At 53.4% G+C, this 21,513-nt stretch overlaps 11 protein-coding genes across 11 annotated transcripts; 6 read left to right on the top strand and 5 right to left on the bottom strand.

Moving 5' to 3' along the window:
- Window positions 1–1,342: 1,342 nt before the first annotated feature.
- On the top strand, window positions 1,343–2,977 carry CKM354_001167400 (uncharacterized protein; the record flags this gene model as incomplete). Its single annotated transcript, XM_044807174.1, has 1 exon — window positions 1,343–2,977. One exon carries the CDS (start codon window positions 1,343–1,345, stop codon window positions 2,975–2,977), a length of 1,635 nt encoding a protein of 544 aa, XP_044663109.1.
- Window positions 2,978–3,064: 87 nt separating this feature from the next.
- On the bottom strand, window positions 3,065–3,682 carry CKM354_001167500 (uncharacterized protein; the record flags this gene model as incomplete). The annotated part of the gene is made up of 1 exon (XM_044807175.1): window positions 3,065–3,682. The coding sequence occupies one exon, from the start codon at window positions 3,680–3,682 to the stop codon at window positions 3,065–3,067; it is 618 nt and encodes a 205-aa protein (XP_044663110.1).
- Window positions 3,683–4,236: 554 nt separating this feature from the next.
- On the bottom strand, window positions 4,237–6,186 carry CKM354_001167600 (uncharacterized protein; the record flags this gene model as incomplete). The annotated part of the gene is made up of 1 exon (XM_044807176.1): window positions 4,237–6,186. One exon carries the CDS (start codon window positions 6,184–6,186, stop codon window positions 4,237–4,239), a length of 1,950 nt encoding a protein of 649 aa, XP_044663111.1.
- A 768-nt stretch (window positions 6,187–6,954) lies between these two features.
- CKM354_001167700 (oxygen-dependent protoporphyrinogen oxidase) lies at window positions 6,955–8,862 on the bottom strand (the record flags this gene model as incomplete). The annotated part of the gene is made up of 2 exons (XM_044807177.1): window positions 6,955–8,442; window positions 8,494–8,862. The coding sequence occupies 2 exons, from the start codon at window positions 8,860–8,862 to the stop codon at window positions 6,955–6,957; spliced, it is 1,857 nt and encodes a 618-aa protein (XP_044663112.1).
- A 996-nt stretch (window positions 8,863–9,858) lies between these two features.
- Window positions 9,859–12,332, top strand: CKM354_001167800 (uncharacterized protein; the record flags this gene model as incomplete). The annotated part of the gene is made up of 5 exons (XM_044807178.1): window positions 9,859–10,301; window positions 10,355–11,877; window positions 11,932–11,972; window positions 12,032–12,152; window positions 12,202–12,332. 5 exons carry the CDS (start codon window positions 9,859–9,861, stop codon window positions 12,330–12,332), a joined length of 2,259 nt encoding a protein of 752 aa, XP_044663113.1.
- Window positions 12,333–12,509: 177 nt separating this feature from the next.
- CKM354_001167900 (uncharacterized protein) lies at window positions 12,510–13,550 on the top strand (the record flags this gene model as incomplete). The annotated part of the gene is made up of 1 exon (XM_044807179.1): window positions 12,510–13,550. The coding sequence occupies one exon, from the start codon at window positions 12,510–12,512 to the stop codon at window positions 13,548–13,550; it is 1,041 nt and encodes a 346-aa protein (XP_044663114.1).
- Window positions 13,551–13,623: 73 nt separating this feature from the next.
- Window positions 13,624–14,863, bottom strand: CKM354_001168000 (uncharacterized protein; the record flags this gene model as incomplete). Its single annotated transcript, XM_044807180.1, has 2 exons — window positions 13,624–13,661; window positions 13,819–14,863. 2 exons carry the CDS (start codon window positions 14,861–14,863, stop codon window positions 13,624–13,626), a joined length of 1,083 nt encoding a protein of 360 aa, XP_044663115.1.
- An 817-nt stretch (window positions 14,864–15,680) lies between these two features.
- Window positions 15,681–16,488, bottom strand: CKM354_001168100 (uncharacterized protein; the record flags this gene model as incomplete). The annotated part of the gene is made up of 2 exons (XM_044807181.1): window positions 15,681–16,059; window positions 16,124–16,488. The coding sequence occupies 2 exons, from the start codon at window positions 16,486–16,488 to the stop codon at window positions 15,681–15,683; spliced, it is 744 nt and encodes a 247-aa protein (XP_044663116.1).
- Window positions 16,489–18,105: 1,617 nt separating this feature from the next.
- On the top strand, window positions 18,106–19,242 carry CKM354_001168200 (uncharacterized protein; the record flags this gene model as incomplete). The annotated part of the gene is made up of 1 exon (XM_044807182.1): window positions 18,106–19,242. The coding sequence occupies one exon, from the start codon at window positions 18,106–18,108 to the stop codon at window positions 19,240–19,242; it is 1,137 nt and encodes a 378-aa protein (XP_044663117.1).
- A 254-nt stretch (window positions 19,243–19,496) lies between these two features.
- CKM354_001168300 (uncharacterized protein) lies at window positions 19,497–19,822 on the top strand (the record flags this gene model as incomplete). The annotated part of the gene is made up of 2 exons (XM_044807183.1): window positions 19,497–19,514; window positions 19,607–19,822. 2 exons carry the CDS (start codon window positions 19,497–19,499, stop codon window positions 19,820–19,822), a joined length of 234 nt encoding a protein of 77 aa, XP_044663118.1.
- On the top strand, window positions 19,690–21,370 carry CKM354_001168400 (uncharacterized protein; the record flags this gene model as incomplete). The annotated part of the gene is made up of 2 exons (XM_044807184.1): window positions 19,690–20,625; window positions 20,693–21,370. 2 exons carry the CDS (start codon window positions 19,690–19,692, stop codon window positions 21,368–21,370), a joined length of 1,614 nt encoding a protein of 537 aa, XP_044663119.1.
- Between the last annotated feature and the right edge of the window lie 143 nt (window positions 21,371–21,513).

Below are 21,513 nucleotides of genomic sequence, written 5' to 3' on the forward strand. Positions count from 1 at the left end.
GATGCAGCTCCCGCTTCGGTGGACAGAGCCCATGCTCCACGTGTTCAAGCTCATCACAAGATGTCGGCCGCTACGACGATAGCCATGTCTTTGTGAAACATGCGAAATGCCCAGAAAACTTGGGCGCTGTTAGGATTCAGCATGTCCGCGAGAAGGACCAAGACTCGACCCTTGAGGTTGTGTTACCGGGACAGTCCATTCCTATGCTGGCGCACAGGGGAACTGTTACATTTCGAAGACCGTCCTGGAAGCTAGAGTTCATGTTGCAGAGCCGAGCTCACATCAATCTCGTCCGATGGGTTTGCTGTTACTGCCGGTAGATCTCGTAGGTCATGACCACGTGTACCTCGATTCGGATGCCATCAACTAGTGAAATAAATCCTTCTTGCTCCTTCCAAGATAGTGCTCGTACGCAGTTGTGGCATTGTTCCAAATTGGCCTCGTTCTTGGACTAGGTGATCATCGTGACAGAGCCTGGGATCCTGATGATACTTGATGAATTCGCTCGGTAGTTGTCCTCTCACGGCAGTATACAGCAGTGTTGGATACATTGGCCTTCTAGGTCTTTCCCTGGATATCCAGTCATCTTATACTCCTTGATGGGAAGGACCGAAATCGCCGACGAGCGGACTTCGGCGTCCCTGAGACCAGGCGCGGATTGTACTTCATCGCAGCGTCAGGAAGCCTGTCGAGCCATCAAGATACTCTTCAGCCCCACACACTAGAATCAAAGATTGATGACTGTCAAGCATAGATGCTGTCGTTTCTTCTACAAAGAAGACTCTCCGAAGGCAGAGACAGAGTGACGGCTCGGGCCGCCCGGGCATTCATCATCCAATACGCAAGCTTCTCCAGGAGAAGTAAAGTCGATCTCGTACCCACTCCCACTCCCTATCAGTGTCCATTTTGACATCCTCGACTTCAAACCTTCAAAAAGCGTCAAACACCAAAGCGGCCGCACCCGCCATGGGCGGTAAGCACTATTTGGCTTATCGCTGTAGAAAAAGATGCCCAGAGGAGACCCGATATTAAGCACCAAGAACGAACCCGCACAAGACCAATGATGGCGGCCGACCACCCTGTCCGGCACCACGCAAGCACATGGGCCCTCGTTGACGCTAACACTATCATGACTACGCATCGTGGATGGGCCGACGTCTCGCAATGCGCACACCTGCTTCCATGAAGACGAATTCTGCAACGCGTCCAGAGTCGAGCAACGATAGAAGGGTAAGCCACTTGACACTAGCATCTTTTCCTATGTCTGCTCTTCATTTCTTCAACATGTCTGTATAGCATTCCAGCAGCCGTTGTTTACGGCTGCTCTTTTCGATCATCTAGCATGAATCGGCCATATTCTATTTTCTTGGCTGCGGCAGTCCTCTCTGTTCTGCTTACCATTTTCTTCTACACTTCTGAATCACATTTGCTTTGGAGAGAACATGTTCCTTCTTGGAAAGGGAATCCATCTCGCATCAACATTGCGACTAGCAAAAATAGCCCTGTCGAGGCATTGAAAGACGTCCTTGAGCCTCCCACCACGACAACGACGATCACGACAATAACGAAGCTTGCTCCGCCCTCGACCACTTTGACTGAAATTCCAGCCCAGGAACCGGTATTCAATGAGACTGCCGCAGGTCAGGCATCGGATACTGATGATGCTATCGCCGATCAAACATCAGGAGCAACTGACAAGGTGCTTGATCAGGCTTCGGAACCTGACAGCACCGATGTAGACCAATCATCAAAGTCCAACGAGGTTGCTGAAGAACAAATACCTCAAGCAGCTCTCGTCATAGCAACAGTGCGCAAAACGAACAACTCCTGGCTTGACAAAGAATTGAACGGCCTACTTGGACCAGGTGGCCGCTTCATGCCCTACATATACCTCAACGATGACCCAACAGCACCACTTCACACGCCAAAAAACCGAGGCCACGAAGCCATGGTCTATCTCAGCTACATCATCGACAACTACGATTCTCTGCTTCCCATCAACATCTTCATACACGGGCACCGCACAGCCTGGCACAATAATTTGATGCTGGGCTACAGCACATCACAAATGCTCCAACGTCTCCAATTCGACAAAGTTGTAAAGGACGGATACTTCAACCTCCGCTGTCATTTCAACCCAGGCTGTCCCGAACATCTGTATCCTTTCACGGACGAGTACAACGCAGACAAAGCCGAGGAACTCCTGATCAAGGACGCATGGCAAGAGGTCTTCGAAGTTCCTGAGTGGCAAGTACCGAGAGTGCTTGCGCAACCTTGTTGCGCACAATTCGCTGTGACAGCTGAACGGATTCGATTCGTACCTCGAGAGAAATATGTCCATTTCCGAGACTGGCTCACGTATACTCCAATGTCGGATTACATGACTGGCAGGGTTTTTGAGTATTTCTGGCAATATATCTTCGACGGCTCACCCGTGTGGTGTCCCGATCCGAGGGTATGCTACTGCGAGGGTTACGGAGTCTGTTACGAAGATCCGCAAGATTACGATGAGTGGATGGATTTGAATCATAAATGGGGAAGATTAGAGAAGAGGTTGAATAACTGGAAGAAGAAGCTGAGGGCAGGACAACTGGAGAAGAGGGAGATTGAGGGAGGATATTTTGTGGAAGAAGCGGGAGATGCTGGTGACTTTTCTTTTGGCAGGATGCAGAGACGAGAGCTGGAGCAACAAGCTGAGCAGTGGATTCGGTCAGGATCTGACGGAATCGCAAGGAGAAAAGCGAGAAGAGATGCAGCGCCTGTGGTGCCTACTGATCAGGGTGAATGGCTACTGCAAGAGATGGACAAAATCGAGGATGAACTTGGAAAACGGATACAAGCTGCGTTGGACTGTGGAGCGAAATCAGCTTGCAAAGCTGCGGCTTTGAAGGCTACAGAGGGATTAATAAATCCTCTCTCCGAAGATCCTGGCAGAGCGCAAAAGAAGAAGCGAACAATGCGATCAATAGAAGCATAAAATCGAGAAATGAATAAAAAAAGTTGCAACATGCACGCCTGGCTCACCCTTCACGCCCGACTTCCATTGTTACCCTCTTCCTCCTATCTATGCCTTACTCTCCTTCCCCTCCCCCGTCAAACTCTTACTCACAAACCCTTTCCCACCATACGCCCCCCTCGTACTCTCCCCCACAATAACCTCCCTCAATAACTTCAACCCCTCCTCCGCAAACCTCACCATATTCCCAACCCGATCCCCTCCCAACCCGGTCTCCACCTCCCTCGTAAATGTCCCCCTCTCACAATCCACCGCCAAAGCCACATACCCGGGCGTCCGATTCCTCGTCTCACCCCCCGTAGGCCCCGCCGTACCACTCTCACTCAACGTATAAGTACTCTCCAAATCTTTCCTCACATATTGAGCGAGTCCGGAGACGATATCTGTTGTGGGGCCACGGTAATCTTTTATTGTTTCTTGGGTCCAACCTGCGTAGGCGATTCGGGAGGGGAGGGTGTAGAGCGTTAGACCGCCTTTGTAGTATTTTGAGGCGCCGGGATAGGAGAGGAGGGAGGAGGAGAGGAGGCCTCCGGCGGCGGTTTCGGCGATGGAGATCGTTTCTTTGCGGGTTGTGAGGAGGTGGGCGATTTCTTCGACGAGGGGTTTGAGGGATGGTGGGGGGAAGGTCGGAGGGGTGTAGTCGATGTCGGAGGTGGAGGTGGACATTTTGAGGAGGTATCTGGGGAGTGGTATGTCTAATCTTTTGAGTCTTCGGTGTGGTGATCTCGTCAATGTTGAGATTGAGTGAGGTGTTGTTGTTGCAACTGCTTCATGCAGGAAGTAGAGAGGTGCTGAGAGCGAGATCTTGTTGGAGATTGGAGTCAAGTGAGGTCGAATTACGCTCGCGGCTGACAACATGTGTCGAGGACTCTTTATGCCATGTCAATGCATTAGAAATGCACATAGCTTCTAGGTGTTGCTGACATTATTAACATTGACGTAGAAGCGGGGAGCTCATGACGTGCGTTGGGCGATGCCGAAGTCGGCGATTCATCCAGACAACTACATTCACATGCACGAGGAAGCCGTTTTGAAGTGTTCACCCATTCATTCTGCAATACTGAAGATCGTGAGGCAAGGCCATGACTGCTATGCTGATACCTTGTAGGAAGTCCCAAGCATGTCGAAAGACACCACATGTCATCGATTATATCTCTCACACTTCAGCATTCTCCCTCCTGCTTGCACCATCATTACACATAGGGTCTTCGACATTGACCCTACTGTGCGGTCTCCATGAGTTCGCAGACGGCATGGAAGACTGCCCTCGCGCGTTCGTCCTTCTGCAAAGCCTCATTTGGTCCCGGGCGCCCGCCATTTCGTCTGCCCAGTCGATCCGAATGCCACCGGGTCTTCTCCTTTTTCAATATATCCACCAATTGCTGCAGCTGCGAAGGCGTTGCTTGCAGCTTGTCAAATCCGACTTCAACCCGCCCAGAAGCTGGATTCTGTGTGTACCTTGGTGTTAGTCCTACCACACCGAGATAGAACGCTTGCGCATTAGCTTGCATCACCGTCTCTTCTGACCATGAAGCCACATGAGTGCTAATGTTGGGGGCCCATAGCGAGTCTCGCGCTGCTAGACCTCCTGCGTGCAAGCCACGAGCGGGATAGGGAACGCTTGGGCTCGTCGGTGGTAGAGCTTTCCAACGCTCGTCGTAGATCGAGAACAATCTCTTTGCTTCTTCCGAGGTGAGAACCGTAGCTGGTGGCTTGGGTGCTGCAGGAGTACGTCGTGGCGGTTGTGCAAACGAGGTACGGTACGACGGAGGCGATTGCTGGAACGATGCTCGCGGGGCGCCTGGGTTGAATGTCGCCCGCTTGCGTCGTGCATCGGTACCGGCCGGAAATGTATCACTTGGCATTGCAAAGAAGCGCATGTGTGCGTCGTCCAGGGGAAATCTCTCTCCCGCGAAGAAGTGGTGGAAGGGGTCGAAATGCATCCCAGCGTGGACGCCATGCAGATCTTGGAATGCTTGGAATATAGGATCCGGATGCGATGGATGATCGGGAAACCCCGCGAACTCATCTGTAGGGACGAATCGATCTCGCATGTTGTAACTCGACTGAGAGTACCTTGGCCGCGAACGAGACCGCTCCTGAGAAGGCTGCCTGGGTGGCATCTGTGGAGGAGGTGGGGGCGGCATTTCAGCACGTGTTCGGGAACTTGGCCGACGTGGAAGATGCGGTCGTTCATTACGCACTTGGCGGGCCTTTGCTTCGTTGAGATTGCTTGTTGCTGTTGCTAGTGTACCTTCGTGTTGTTTGAGCTCGTCCACGATACGTTGCAGGTAGTTCGAGTTGATATTGCCTTGCCTCGAAGCCTGTGCCAGTTTCTGCTTACAAGCACGAACGTTGCGGCGTTCCAGCTCGACGGCATTCTCTAATGCCTCAACCATGTTGTTACCTGCTGTACTGTACCGTTTGGAGCGAGGCCGTGATCTGCTGTGTATATACTCTGGTTCGGACTCCGTTTCGGATGCTGTATCGTCCTGATAGTCTACTTCGATGAACTCTGGCGCTGGCTCACGCGGTGCGTCTCTAGCCTGTTCTCTTTGTGTCGTCCATGCTGCTGGCGGTGGTCCAGTCTGTGCGAAGCGCGTGCTTGCCTTCCGTGATGGTATCCTTGCATTTTCGTCTTCCGAAGATCGTTCACGACTGCTTAAGCTACGCTGCCGCCGAATTTGGTTCGCATCGACAAGCCTGTCCTTTAATCGTGAGAATATAGATTTTGGTCGAGCTTTCCGGTCTGCGGCGAAATTATGTGCCTCGTAAGCTAGGTCAGGGTCGTAGGATTCGGCTGGAGGATCGACTTGGACCCGTCTATGTGCTCCTTGGCCCACGCCGCTGTCTCCAATGACGGTGTGCTGTGGACGCATTGTGAAAGCGTCTTCAAGTAATCCAAAAGCGTTCCCAAGAAGTCCAAATGGCGCAGGTCTTGCAGCAGACTCTCGACTTGATGTCATAAAAGGTTCGAAAGTGAAGGGTCCGTTCGCCGTTCCAGAAAAAGCCCCAAAGCTGAAACCTGGAGTTGAGTAGGTGGTGGAATCGACCGTATAATGAACGCCATTTGATCTCCAGGATCGCGTCGCGCGGTGTGGGTGGTTAAATGAGACTGGAGGTCGCCCTCGCGGAGCCTCAGCTGCGTCATGGCCCAGGTGCGCTGCCATGGCGGTTGTGTGTCAGTATGCACAGTGGAGATCCGGTCGAACCAAGATCGTCCAATTTTGTAGAGATTGTTGTTCTGCGCGGCTGGACGATGATCGTGACGTTGGGTTCTGCTTTGGTGTTTCGAAAGAGCCTTGACCCTGTCACTTTCCAGCAGTGGACGGAACGAAACTTGGATTTACAGGCATTTAGCCAGTCAACGAAGTCTGGCTTCAATGCACGTTTGCGATGGCTGCTGTTGCGCTGCGTGCAATCGCCAGGATGCCAGGTGAGCTTTCAGGCAGAAGTGAAGCAATGTAGTGGGTGTGGCAGATTCTAGCTGACCGAGACGTCTTTCGATACTCAGCCTCGTTTTTGAAGCAAAGCAGCGATTGGCTGTGCACCGGATGGGGAGTTGTGTTTGCCTGCGGCCCAATCAAGGTTCCAGCTTCCCAGTCTGCAGAGTCAGGCGCATTTGGTGGCCAGTCGGTGCGACGTGCTCGTCAATTGCTGGTACGCTCGCTGGCTCGGGATGGAGCTTGGTGTGAGGAGAACACAGCAAGTGAGGAAAGATGTAATTCGACGACAGCCATTGTTTCGTTAGCAGCGCAGCGCGTCACGAGATCTGACGTGGAAACTGAGGTGGAAGGTTCGCTTGTCAACGAAAGTGGGGCCATCCATGTCGAGGAAGGAGCCACAACTTGCGTCAGCCAGCCCGAGTCCAATGCATCAGGGCAATGCTGCAATGCAGCACCCGTTTTCGTGCATGTGATGCGTCTATATGTACAAGTCTATCGCTCGCTCTCGTCGCCCGCCTTCTGACCAGGTCGGAGTGGCGCGAGACGCACCGTTGGTGCTTCGCCGACATGCTCGAGTCCTGTCGCATCGCGAGAGAAGTTCTTGACTACCTCATATGCGCTCCGCAAGCAATCGTTCACTCCCACGCCTGACATCCAGTTACCAGCCACTCGTAATCGACCCTTGTACTGGCGCCAGATGTTGTTGTGGGCATCTTTGAGCCGCTGTTCGTGACCGACCGTATACTGCGGAATGCAGTCCTTCTGAAAGTTGACCTGCGACGCCTCTGGTTCCTCCGTGATGCCGAGATGGCGTTCCAGTACCGAACGCGCAAGAGCTACACCTTCCTCCTCGCTTGGAAATGCGGGCCAATCGTCCCACCAGTGCCCGCCGAGCATCACAGTGAGCTTGGTACCTCTCGCCTCGACGTGATCCTGCATATTTGGAGGCTCCGGCATATTGTACCAAGAGAAGTCGTTCACATTGATGATTTGGCCAGCCTCACGCGCAGCTTTCAGCTGGTCGACCGACAGATCGTTCCAGTTCTTCACATCGACATCGCGAGGCGACGGAGAGTACGCAGTGTCGAACACAACGCCCAGTGCACGCTCCGGATTTTGCTCGAAAGGGGTGGAGCCTGGTATTAAGTAGCCAAAGCCAGGCTCGTGTAGATCTGGCGAGCGGAAGTAGAGGTTGACAGTCATCACGTTCACAGTGGGGACGTGTCCGATCAGGTTGGTGCCAGCTACTTTGTTCAAGTGGTCCGGCGAAAGCGCAGAGATGACATGGCTATGCTGCCGCGATTCTTGTGATCCTTGCGCGGTAACCTCTATGCCTGTGTTGCCATCAGACTGCTTCACGGTTTGCACAGCGGTGCCTGTTTTGAACTCCACGCGTCCGGATTCGAATAGTTTGGAGTGCAGCCTGTTCGAAAGCATACCCAGACCATCCTTGAATGTAAAGACCGAATTGTCCTTCAATGTGCTTTTGAGCAACGGGTCCCATGAGAACGCTTTCATGTCCTGCAGGAAATCGGCCTCTCTCTTCGTCATCTCAATGCCTTCGGTTCTGGATTTGAGCATGGCGAGAAAGACACTGCCGTGGACAGCTTCTGCTCGCCATTGATTGGGAAACAAGCTCTTCGCCGACAATTTGTAGACATCACCCGCATAAATGCCATGAATTACCGCACTCAGAATGTTGTCCACCATCGTCTTGCTGAATCGACGTGAGAAGAAGTCGCCGATGCTTTCATCTTGCACGCTGGGGTCTCTGCCCTCTTTGAAGAATTCCCTGAACCCACTCAACACAGCAGTCTCGAAGACCGGTTCTCTGATCAGATTCCACAGGTTGTCGGCCAGCCCAAAGGACGGGTGAGGCATACGCACGATGTGGTCGGGATAGTAGAGGAAACGGCTACGCGCGGCGGGCGAGGTGTTTTGCGTGAAGATGGCGTCCTTGGTCAAGTCCAGCTCTTGCATCTACTGCCCATCAGCTCCATCGACGTGCATTGGAGCCCGAATCGGTCATACCAATCTCGCCGCGAGGACGCCATTCGACTGTGGGCGCAAGGTGCGAGGTCCAGCCTCAAAGAGGATGTCGCCATCTTTGACTGGCACTCGCTCCGACTCTAGCCATCCTCCGACGCGGTCTTTGGCTTCGTACAGCGTCACTTTGGCATTGGGGAATTGGCGAGTCAGGAAGTAGGCGCTGGCCAGACCGGTGATGCCACCACCGAGGATTGCAACATCATGGGAGTGAGTGGGAGCTGGAGCTTCGGCGCTGTAACCTCGCTTTCCAAGCTGCAGTGGAGAGAGGCATGCCTGGCTAGGAGCGATGGCTCGCGCACGCCACGCTGAGGATGCTAGCGTCGGTGCACATGGGAGACGGGAACGGAGCATCGCCGCATCGCAGACACGCTGGCGACAATGGAGGAGAGAGGAGATGTGGTCGTGCTGCGCTCAATGGACGAAATTCATGACGAGCACTTGCTGCCCCCGGCGGATGGGTTGCTCCAGGGCCGAGGAGCCACAGCGGCGGGTCGGCTTGTTTGGGCGAGACTACGGCAGCGCACAGGCGGACATCAGCACGAGCCCAGGATGGATTGGGCGAGGGAGGATTCGCATGGGCAGGCGGCGCTGGACTGCGGATCCGTGTCGACGGCCAGATTGGTAATGGGCAGCGTGCAGTGGCCAGAGGTGGACGACCATCGCGCCGTGCTTACTACAGCAGTGACGAGCGAACGGGCGCGGCAGAGCAGCCGATGCCCGCCTTTTGTGGCAGCAGGCACAGGCGTGCACGGCGGGCGTGGGCGTGCGAGTGACGGTGTGCGTGGGCTGCACCCGGCCATCCTTCAGCGCATCCTTCATGTGTTCTGGCGATGTGCGCGGTGACAGCCGAGTCTGGTGGCCAGCCTGGCCGATCTGTGACGACGCTGCACTGCTCCGTTGCGGCTGAGAAATGTACGGTACGGTATCGCAGACAGGTCGTCGTCGCCCGTCGCCCGTGGACGTGATGGAAGCCAGCCAGCACACCCAAAGAGACTTCCGGCCCAGCACCAGGTCTGAGCTGTGTCATCCTGTGCGTGCAGGCCGACCAACGTCCTCACCACGCCCTGCCTTGCACGCCCTGGCACCCTCCCTTCATTTGACTTTGGCGCGACACCTCGTCCGCCGTCTTCTTCTCCTCAACTCCCTCCGACCATCGATGACCACCGCGCCGCTGTCGTAGAGTGCTCTCCTGTGCAGCCCCGCCAGCACCATTTCCTGACCGCACCGACCACCAACATATGAGAGCTCCCGAGCTGTGTGGCGCTGCGAGGCTTCGCTGAGTCGACCGCCCGTACTGCAGAATCCGAGCCGTGGCCTGCCGCTTCTGCCTCCTCGCACGACAGCTCGATGCGCTCGCCGCAGGGCATGTCCACCATGACCGTGCCCGCCGAGTCCAATGTCCGAGATAAAGAGGGGGACCACGCCTGGTACACGGGCGTGGATTTGCAATGGCGCTCACCCCCGCCAACGCACAGCAACGGGAACGGGATGAACGGCGGACACGGAACCGTCGGGACCAACGGCAGTGTGAGTTATGGAATGAACGGTACCAGTGGTGCGAATGGAAGTCGCAAGAGGGCATGGGAGGAAGTCGCGACGCCGGTGCATGAGAATGCCCCATCCGCGAACTGGAGCAATGGCTTCGAGTTCCAGCGTCACACCCCACCATTCGATGCCGCAACCAACTACTCCTCGCGAAACGGAGCGTCAAGTACGACGCTGGACAACGCCGAAGACGATGTGGAAGAGATTCCGCGGACGAAGATGCAGACCGGCTGCATTCCGTGCTTGTAGGTAGACGACAAGCACGTGGTGGTGAGAGCTGCTGTCTAACATTGAACAGAATTAAAGGCATCAAGTGCGATCCCAGCAACCCAGACTGCAGGAGCACCGCTATATCAGACGATTGGGCTATCAATGCTGGCACTCGACCGGGAGAAGACGAGGACGGTGTCTTCTACCCCGACTCGCTGACACTGTTTCGCCCAGACACCAAATGGCGGCGAAGCTGGCGCGAGCGACACTGCCTCAATTTCTTCGTCAACTTCAGCGCCCCGCAGATGGCTGGCTTTTTCGACTCGGCCTTCTGGCAGCGGATGGTGATTCAAACCTCATATCACGAACCTGCCATCAGACATGCCATTACTGCTATTGGAGCCTTGCACGAATGCATCATGCAGCGCGCATTCGCCGATGACAAACAAAAAGCGAAAGCCATGGAATTTGCCCTCAACCAATGCAACAAGGCCATTGCCTGCTTGACTGCCGAGGAAGGTTACGAACAGGACCCCAACAGACGACGTATTCCCAGCTCACGGCTCGCATTGACCACGTGCGTCTTGTTCACTTGCTTCGAGGCTATGCAAGGTAGATGTGATAGTGCTGTCAACCATGCTTTGCAGGGAAGGCGTCTCATGCAGTCAACGGGTCGAGCGGCAATTACGAGCATGTCTCCAGCGGAAGAGGACGACATCGAGCAGATGCGTCCGCTCGTGGAACGACTAGAAGTTCAAGCCACCGCTCTCCTCGACAAGGGACGGAGGCCAGAGATCGACACATCTGGACAAACACCTCCTCTCCCACCCATCGACTATATCTTCAGCTTGGAACATGCGCATAACACACTGCACACTGCACTGAACAGTGTCATGCGTTTCATGCAGGGCTTCCATCCTACAGCGCCGCGTGACCACATCGCAGTGACCATGGCGGAGAAATATCTCCGCTATGCGCCATGGTTCTCACAGTGGGAGCAGGCCTTTACCGCATTCTTATCGGACCAGCGCGATTACATGTCCAACATGGATCTCAAGCGTGCGATGGTGCTCAAAGCCAATCACCTCGTGGGCACCATGTTGGCATCAGTCGATCAATCCGCGGGCCCTGTCGCGTATGACGCATACGAAGCAGAATTCCGAGCGATCGTGGACCTGGCACGAGAAGTGTTGGCATCTTTCTCATGCCCACCACTTCCGACACTTTCAGGGCCGAATTCAGGGACGCCGTATCTGTCGTTCTCCCTCTGGGTCACCGATCCGTTATGGATGGCCATTTCACGCTGTCGCAATCCCACCATCCGTCAATCTGCTTTTACGTTGCTCTCACGCAATCCGCGTCAAGAAGGTATCTGGCATGCTGGACCGCAGTTGCCGAATTCGAGTCAGTATATGAGAAGAGTTGAGACTGGCTCATCGGGCAGACCAGCGGAATCTGTAAGAGGTCCCGATCCTCCATCAAACGGAGCAGACCGGCTAAAGATTGTCAGACACGAGCGGGATCAAGATGACCCTACGAACTCCCCCAATGACAACCGAAGTGGATCTGAATGGGTCAAGTTGCGCAATCAGGTTGATGAATGGACGGAAGGTGAGTGATTGTGTCAGGTTACGAAGGTGTATGACAACGCTGACGCGCCGCCAGAAAGCAATCAACTCGTTCAAAGTGAATGGCTCGCTCGAGGGGTATGCTGATCTGTTCCGAACTGTATCACATTGGCGAACGTGACAGCTAACAACTGCAGGGTAACAATCGCCCAACTGTGAGATACGAAACGCACTGCAGAGGCAGGTGTTGCATTCCGACCCTCGAGGAGATCAGACCTGACAGACAGGACCCTGGTGATCTCCTCGTGATTGCTGAAGGTTTGTGCCACTCCGCTGTGCGGAATAGCTCGATTGCTGACCCTTGCAGACTCACCAGCGAAGAGCGGCACAGCCTGGACAGTTGCGAGCTCGCAGCATTCAGCGTCTCCGCCAACAGCTACACAGCACGCGGATAGTGGCAGCTGTATGTGCTCTCCCGCGTGCGCATGTCGCTCGTAACGAATGCAATACGCGGAAGCTGTGCAAGTGTTTGCGTGGACCAGTCCAACTTCGTCCTCCAGTCGCACAGCAGACAAAACGTCGGTCCGCTTATCGCGACCGCTACCGCGACATGATGACCTGCAAGCAAACCTCTTCATCAATTCGACAAATGAGAGAAGAGAATATCAGGTCAGTATGGATCCATTATCCGGCATAGATGCCATGTTCAACGCCATAAACATGAATGCGCCACCTTTCAGCTCGGCTACGTTCAGCAACCTACCTACGCGTCGAGCTTGGACGCGCCGACGACCGCATCAGGGCAGAAGCTCTTACGAAACACCTCCACAGTGGGACGCTACATTTCCGGACGCTATGCGTGACCACCACTACTTCGGATCACAACCATTTGTCGAGAACTCAAGAATAACGGAGCTTGACGAGTTCGAAAGCGGAGCAGTACCTCCGCCAATTGGCTATACTCAGCCACGTACTCGCCTTTCATCACCCTACCAACAGCAGACCACTCCTAGCTTGCGGGCTGTACGCAGCTTGACCTTTGCAGAAGCTGCACGGTGCATGCACGCCGCACTCGTCTGTGCGAATCAGGAATGCCGCAGCATCGAGACGTCTTTCAATGCGCAGACTCGCCAAATCCAAGCTTGGCTGCCTGCTGCATACGTAAACTCGTTGTGGACCATCCGACTGAGCTGGACTGGTCGTCCGGAGCACAATTCTCTCGCTTCCGCAGCAACTTCCGAATCGGGCTGCAACGAGCTGGCTACGTACTTGGGGATCGTCCAGCGCTTTAACACTGCTCTGACAGGCATCAGAACGTGCACGCCGCCAGATGGGACTGGCGTCGGCAGAGGCAATTCTCTCCCGCCCAATTCCAGCAGACTCCCGCTCGGATGGGAAGTTCTCGGCAGTACGATGCGGAAGCTGCAAATCTCACTGGAAGCGATTGAGGAATTATTTGCTCTGGTCAAGACTCAGCGTGACAGAATGCCACTACTGTTCCATGAGATCGATTCTGCGCAGCATCTGCTTGAGAGCGTGAGAGAAGCTTGGGAAACGGAGAAGAAGGCTGGAAAGAGGCCGGAAGCAATGGCGAGTTCTTCTTCCGCCGCTTCATCCTCTTCGTCTTCTCAATTTTCACGACAGAGGGGAAACGAGTGGTCTGGTTTCAGCTCTGTGGGAAATGACACTTTTGATGACATGGGAATTGAAATTTGAAGAGTCCAACTACTTCTCAATATTGCCATAAAATTGAGATTGCCGGGCCGTGGAGATATGGCTGGCTGGTTGGCTATGAGGTCGATGACAAGGTATTGAGACCTTCCCAATCTGTTGATTTCCAAGAAATTAGCTTTCGATATCAGAAAACCCCCAGATAGGATAGAACGCAGCTCAATCAACTCAAAACCAACACCACTCAGAACTCGAAGAGTACTCGAAGAAACGAAGCGAAGAAATTCAGAAAGCCGAAAGATGAATAACTCACCAAACTTCGTCCCCTCTTCCACCCTCTTACTAATTTCCACCTCATCTCCCCTTCGAATCACATTCCCCTCACTCTCCCCATCATTCAAAAAGCTATACCGTCCAAAAATCGGACTATACTTCACTCCCGGATCAATTCTTCGATCTTTTTGCAATTTTTTCAAGAGTTCTCCTGCTTCGTTTGTGCCAGGTTCGCCGGTCGCATAATCAATATTGATGCTTTTGCAGCGGCCGCAGTTGTGAATGCAGTCGATTTTGGTCGGCTTGGCGGAGGAGGACGCTGTGGTGATGGTGATTTGACCCCAGTAGTCTTCGTCCCATGGGGCACTGGCGCCCGAGACGATGATGTTGGGGCGGAATTTTATTATGTCGAGTGAGGCGGGGTCTGTGGTTGAGGGGAAGCGGGAGTGGATGTCTTCCATTGATTTGGAGGAGGTTATGAGGTAGGGTGCTACGTCGGTGAAGGTGAGGAGTTGGGGGTCGGAGGTTGATGTTCCGCTTAAGAGATTGGTGGCTGTGGAGGTTATGGAGGAGAGCCAGCCGGTTGCGTTGTTGTTGGAAGAGGAATTGTTGTTGGGTTTGCGTTGGATGTTGTGGCTTGAGGACATGAGGACTGGGCGGTATTGGGGGCCGAGGTAAGTGAGGATTACTTCGAAGCCGTAGCAGGAGGAAAGCCAGTCGTTGTATTGTTGTTGCATTTTGTAGGCTTTTGTTGGGGAGCCGTGGAGGCTTATGTCTACGACTTCTAGGTCGTCTGTGTGGGGTGAGAGAGGGAGGTCTAGAGATTTCTCTTCTTCATTTGGAGGCTTGTAGGTGATGGTGAGGACTCCAGCCTCGGTGTCGATGCTGGGGAAGAATAGCACGCTTTTTGGGTAATATGCCACGGCCATGTTCTTGTATGTCGTTTTGCCATCTTCGCCTTTCTGGACGTGCAGCATCATGAATCGCCTGTCATGATGGAAGCCATGTTTGGTCACTTGCGCCTCTTCGAGCTCGACCGCCCGAAGTGCCTTGACAGGATAAACGTATATTCCTTCGATCTTCATAGTGGCGGCGCTTTGAGTTGTTCGCTGTTCTGTTGTATGCCAATCCCTAATGTCTCAGCTAATGCATGTGCTAGGCCTAGATTTCGGCTGGTCAATGTTCAATGTACGGAGCCAGGTATCGTGACGACCCTTGATAGTTTCTGACTGCGTCTTGCCCTCCAGTGCGAACAGTCGAATGCACGACGATAGTGTCAATACCATGTGTCGTCAGACTGGACGACCGGACCTTTACCCCTCCATTGATTATCGGCTTACCATAGAGCGGCACCGGACCGGTCGAAGGCATGGCTGCGGGGTTCCCTCAGGCACGCAACGCCATGGAACTGTGGAACTTCCAGAACAGTGGCAGTTCGAATCAGAAAACGAACCGAGCAAACCGAGGACATGGAGCAGGGTAACTCTAAGTTCACTATGATTCCCTGCTGACACTCTGTCTGTCTTGGTCGGCTTCTTTATTTTCATGCCATGTCCCTGAACAAAGTTCATCAACCCTCAGGCATGATTCCGTCCAAACATGTGATTGTGGACGTTCTGTGGACATCTTCAGGGCTATCAACTTGAATGTACAATCTGTCACCTGCATTCGGGGATCGGATAACAGGGTATATCACGCTCTCTGGCAATTTGCGACGCTTTTGGCAGTCGGTTTAGGGCAGCTTATTGGCAGGAGAGCCCCGAAAGGTTCTTGAGCTTCCATGCTTGAATCCGTGTATGCAGATGACACATTGTACAGAGGTCCAAGGAGAACCGCTTAAATAACATTGACAAAGTGTTTCCATGGCCCTTTGACCGGTCACTACTGATGCCGCAATGTCAATCACCTCCGAGTGATGTACTGCTTCAACGCACTGCTCGTCGCATCCAAAGCAAGCACAAAAGCTCTCGCCACAACTTGCGCGCCAGCAGGGGACGTGTGCAGAGCATCATTGGGGTAGTATGAGTTCACGGTGTCTGATCCCGCTTTGCGGTAGAGCTCCGCAACGTAGATCTGGTGGTCGACGAAAGTGGCCCCAACAGCAGCTGCTGCGTCTTTAGCATAGCCAACGAAGCGGCTGGGAGTGTAGGCATAACTGCCACCTTCCCAGACGTTCCTGGTCGTTGGGCTGGCGATGATCACAATGGCGCCTTTGCTTTGGAAAAGTTTCGCCGCGTTGACAAGGTAGGTGTAGTAGGTCTGGACGGTCTCCTGGACGCCACTGAAGCTTGTGTCAGTATCGGAGCGTGCAGGAAGATTGACCCATGTGTAGCTATGCTACTTACTTGTAAGTAGTCTGGCAAGTAGTGCTGTAATCGTTGTTGACGACACCGCAGACTGATCTTCCATTGTCGGTACTCAGACCTCCACCATCATTGTGTCCAAACTCAATGACGACGAAATCCCCCTTGGCGACATTGTTGGCCATGGCCGTGAATCGTCCTTCGCGGGTGAAACTTCTGGTGGAACGCCCACCGATGGCATTGTTAACGACCTCCAGGCTCACGCGATCTTTCAAGTAAGTTCCCCATCCTTGAGTTCCGTCAGCGCCAGCTATTGTCGCCGTTGTGGAATCTCCGGCCAGATATATCTTGGCGGCGAGAGTGCTGGTAGCTGCCAGGAGGCATGAATACAGCTTGCGTGGATGCATGTTGGTGGTCTTGCAGTCCCGTATAGTATCTTGAGATGGGCAGTCCGGTGTCTGAATCTCTCTGTCCTCGGGGTCCTGCGATGTTATATTAATCGCTCTGAGAAAGCCCGCTATCACGTCGGCTGCCGCGGTTCGCCAGATTCTGATGAATGTTAGATGCAACTCGTGACACTTGTCTCAGGCCTATGGCTCATGCGGAAGAATTTCGTCCGCCCGCACTGAGTTGTGCTATCGACACAATATGCAAGGACGGAGTGCAAGCTCGTTTACGGTCTCTCCTCTCGGGTAAGATGAGTCCGAAGCCAGGCGAGATGGTCGTCAATCGTCTCGGCGCTAGCTTGAAACGTTTGAAGACACAGCCAAGACGGGATGATATACGGTGATTGCCGTGTTAGTGCTGCGCCGAGAAGCTATACGGGCGACCTTCTTGTACGGGCTGGCTCAGTATGCGAGAGGGCTGCTTGCATATGACTTTGAGGTATGGCTCTTACAAGCCCAAAGCCACGCAAGAGCGTCCCATAGTGAGCTGCTACGGGTACGACGGACCTGCAGTAGCGATCGTGCTTCATGTTGATGCGCTCCGCTTCCTTATCATGGTCATGTGAACAATGTGGTCTTTTTCCTTCAGGCCAGCCTAGTTGCGGACAGCAAGACGGAAGAACGACACTTGTTGCTCTCTCGTCGCGACGTTAGATTCTACGCCAATCCCGTTTCGCGACGCAGAGTGTCTGGAGCACGCTGCATGAGGAGGAGATACGAGGAGCGGAGTTGCAGACAAAGTCATCGTGACTGCAGAGCGAACAGGAAGCCTTGGCCTGATCATCCAACTCGTGTATCCTGCCTTACCTCTTCTACTATGCTTCTCTCGAATGGTCGCCATACAGTCTGGGGTGTCCATATTCGTGCAGTCGGCTTCGGTCTAACCTTTCTCTCTATCTCCTCGTTCGAGGATCGCAACACTTTCGCTACATGTTTCACCATCTCGTTCTGATGTGCCCGATCGCCAGCGGGCCTTCACAGATCTCGGAGCAGAGCAGAGGAGGGCGAGAAGTCGAGGTGGAGGCCGTGAGAGGCGTGGTTCATGGCGTTGCCTGTCATGGCGATATCCTCCCGTGCTGTGCGGCCTCGCAGGCCTGGAAAGGTGGTATGTGTGGTCATGTCGCGTGTCTTGGTGTGTGTAGACGCGTCGGAGTGGAGATGGAGGATGGTAGTTGCGATGTCGGCCAAGACTGAGAGACTTTAAGGACTTCGTTGGACATTACAATAGGAGCTGCCACTTCTGCCGACATGTCTCGCATTACTTATATTTCGACGGCACGCACGAAGTCGCGCTCACTGAACGATAGATGAGACCGACGTGAGATCACCAAGATCGCCGACAGAGGACGGAACAAGAATGCACAAATCTGAAAGCCGAAACCCCGAAAACTGCGAAACATACCCGGCATGCATATAAATGTCAAGAACATGACTGCGGCTCCTGCGAGTAATCTGTTGACGCTCTGCGCCAGACTTTCGAACAGGCATTTGTATACTAGATCCTCGTCAACACCTCCACTCTTCACTATCTACCGAAACTCGAGCAACAACTTCTCTCAGTCTCGCAAAACCTCAACCATGACTCTCAAATCATTTCCCGCCAGCTTCGTTCGTGGGGGCACCTCCAACGGCCTCGTATTGAATCTGAAGGATCTTCCATCTTCGGATCCCGCAAAATGGCAGCCGATTTTGTCCTCAGCCATGGGCTCTCCGGACCCTACAGGACGACAACTCAACGGCATTGGCTCCGGCGTGTCATCGACCAGCAAAGTCTGCATAGTCTCCGAATCCACTCGTGAAGACTGCGATGTGGACTTCACATTCGTTCAAGTCGGGATCAAAGACGGAAAGCTGGATCTTGCTGGGAATTGCGGCAACATGTCATCGATCGTAGGACCTTGGGCTCTGAACGAGGGTCTTCTCAAGACAACTCCTCAGTCGAGGAAAGATGAGAATGGTAACGACGAAAATTTTGTGAATGTAAGAGTCTTCAACACGAATACGAACAAGGTCATTCATGCCGAGTGTCCGGTTTTGGAAGATGGGATGTACAACCCGTTCGGCGACTATGCAATTGATGGCGTGCCTGGGACGGGATCGAGAATCACCTTGAAATTTATTGACCCAGCAGGGGCTAAGACTGGAAAGGCTTTGCCCACTGGGAACCCAATCGATACGATTCAACTCTCTGACGGAACAGAAGTAAGGGCCAGTCTGGTAGATGTGGCAAATCCCGGTGTTTTCGTGCTTGCCTCAGATCTAGGCTTGCCAGGAGATATCGAACCCACGACTTTGGAAGCACATCAAAGCATTCTGACCCGTCTCGAAAAGATTAGGCAAACGGGAGCGAAGATGATGGGAATGGATCCCGAGGCGCAGACTGTGCCGAAGATAGTTCTCATCAGTAGGCCCGAAGCAGAAGCAGCAAGCTTGGGGATCCACATAGTCTGTCGTGCGCTGTCTATGCAGCAACCTCACAAGGCAGTGCCACTGACTCTAGCGCTCAATCTTGGAGCTGCTTGTCGTATGCCCGGAACTCTGCCAGCAATGACTGCTGTGAATGCTGAAGGGCGAGAATCGCTGACAATCGCACATGCGAGCGGCAAACTCGAGGTTGGCAGCGTGTTCAAGAATGGTCAAATTGAGAGCGCACTGCTACATCGGACAGCTAGAGTTCTGATGAAAGGGGACGTCTTCTACTCAGCACAATCATGATCATTCTCGTAAGAAGAAATCTTGATCTACCCAAGGATGTAATATATCGGCCAATCTTGGTACGACACTCAGTCAACAGTATGCCTCAATATACCACAGCTCGGACTCGTCACCGAATAGCAATAACATTGCAATTGGATGCTCATCGAAAGCTATCAGCTATTTTCTAGACATTGCTATCTATCTGCTTCACGTGGGAGCGGCCGCACAAGGAAAGCCTGCTCGTACAAGGTTGGCGTGGAGAGTAATTCCGGATGCCGGTTGTCCCGATGGTCTCAAGCACCCGCCTCTCAACACCAACCTACATATGTTGTGGAAAGCCAGGTCCTCGGCGATGAACTTATGTCGTCCTCAACGACATCAGCATCAAAACCTCGTTGGGCCATACATCGATCCCGAAGAGCGTCTCGCAGACTTACGCTGGGCCTTGGGCTCTGTGCCGTTGCCATGGCGTACAAATTGTTGCCCTTCCTGCTGGCTATCTTCGACCACACTCAAGCGACCCGATATGGCAACAATCATGCCCCCGTTCGAAAGGACGAGCCACAAGTGGAGGCGAACTTTCTGGATCCTGGAGTAAAACTATTCTCCCCAGCCTTCTTTGACGAACGAAGCGTCCAACGTGGTTTCGAGAATGGCACTGCGGGACCTACAAGCGATGGAACATTGGCCGACTTCTTGTCCTTACTAAATGAAAGAAATGACTGGTTTCACTGGCAACCGGCCGACTATCTTTCTGAGGAAGGGAGGTCGATCGATTTCGTCTATGTCTCTCAAGATCCCCATCCCCATTACTCGGCCGATAGAGCTCGGATCTGGATCCAGGGTGGCGTGCACGGGGACGAGCCCGCCGGAGATCAGGCTGTGCTTGCACTGCTGGGTAAAATGGACTCGAATCAGACTTGGGCTGCCTCTATCTTGGAAAAGGTAGACTTACTCCTGCTGCCAAGATACAATCCAGACGGCGAGGCTTATTTCCAACGACTGCTGGCTTCGAACTTCGATCCCAACCGCGATCACATCAAGCTCGCCAGGCAGCAAACCCGAGATATCAAAAAGACTTTCAGCAAATTTGATCCACACGTCGCCGTTGATCTGCACGAGTACTCTGCGAGATTGCAATTACTTTCCCATGGAGAAGTCTACGTCCCGCAAGCAGACGCCAGATTCAGTGCGGCTAAGAATCTTAACATCCATCCTGACATACGCGACTTATCTGAGAAGCTCTACGCGCGAGCCATAGCGGCGCGTCTCGAAGCTAATGGCCTGAGATGGGAGCCGTATGCTGCCATAGGGCCGGGTCGGAAACCTAACGAAACGATATCATTTGTGGAGGCTGAAAGTGATGCAAAGATTGGGCGTAATGCGATGGGACTGACTCAGGTAAGCAACAGCCCAGGAAGTGTACGATAACCGACACATTCACTGACTGGCTCCGTACTTGCCACAGGCAATTTCTTTCCTCTGCGAAACACGAGGAATCGGTATCGCTGACCAGGAGTTCGCGCGGCGCGCCTACAGCGGACTGACCATGCTGGAGAGCATCGTGCAGACCACTGCAGACCACGCCTCGGAAGTTCTGAAATTGATCACGAAGAGCCTGGAAGACTTCGTCCAAAGCAAGGAGCAAATTGTGCTCACAGACCATGCAGTGAAAACACAACGCAATTGGACCTTCATAGAGCTCGATAGCGGAGACTTCACCGAAGTCTTGATCGACTTCTCTTCAACTACGCCTACGCAGGCGAATCTCACACGGCCAAGACCCGAAGCTTATCTTATTCCTCGACCATGGGCTGAACTTGCTGAGAAGCTGCGAATATCCGGGCTGGAGATTGAGACACTATCGGATGCATATCACGGAACTGTTGAGTCTCTGACGATAGAGACTTCGAAGTTCGTAGAGCCGGTATCGTACTATGAGGGCGCAATACCAGTCAGAGTGACTACGAATTCTACCATGAAGGAGATCTCGCTTCCGAAGGGGAGCTTTCGGGTTAGCACGAGGCAGAAGAATGCTGCCCTTGCGTTTGCTGCACTGGAGCCTGAGGTCATTGATTCGTACGTCAGTTTCAACATCATCCCGCTCGAAGAAGGAGACGAATACCCAGTATTCAGAGTATTGTGATGTAGAGAAATCGATGCGCGAGGAAGTCCAGCGACTCATCTGAGAAGTGCTCTACTCAGCTGGTTCCAACGCATCGCACAAACTGAAGAACTTGCTCCAACAAAGCAAGCGAAATCTTCGCTGCTGATAGTCGTCATTTGTGG

This window comes from Cercospora kikuchii, assembly GCF_019650295.1.
Source record: "Cercospora kikuchii DNA, contig_00008, whole genome shotgun sequence".
NCBI lineage: Eukaryota > Fungi > Ascomycota > Dothideomycetes > Mycosphaerellales > Mycosphaerellaceae > Cercospora > Cercospora kikuchii.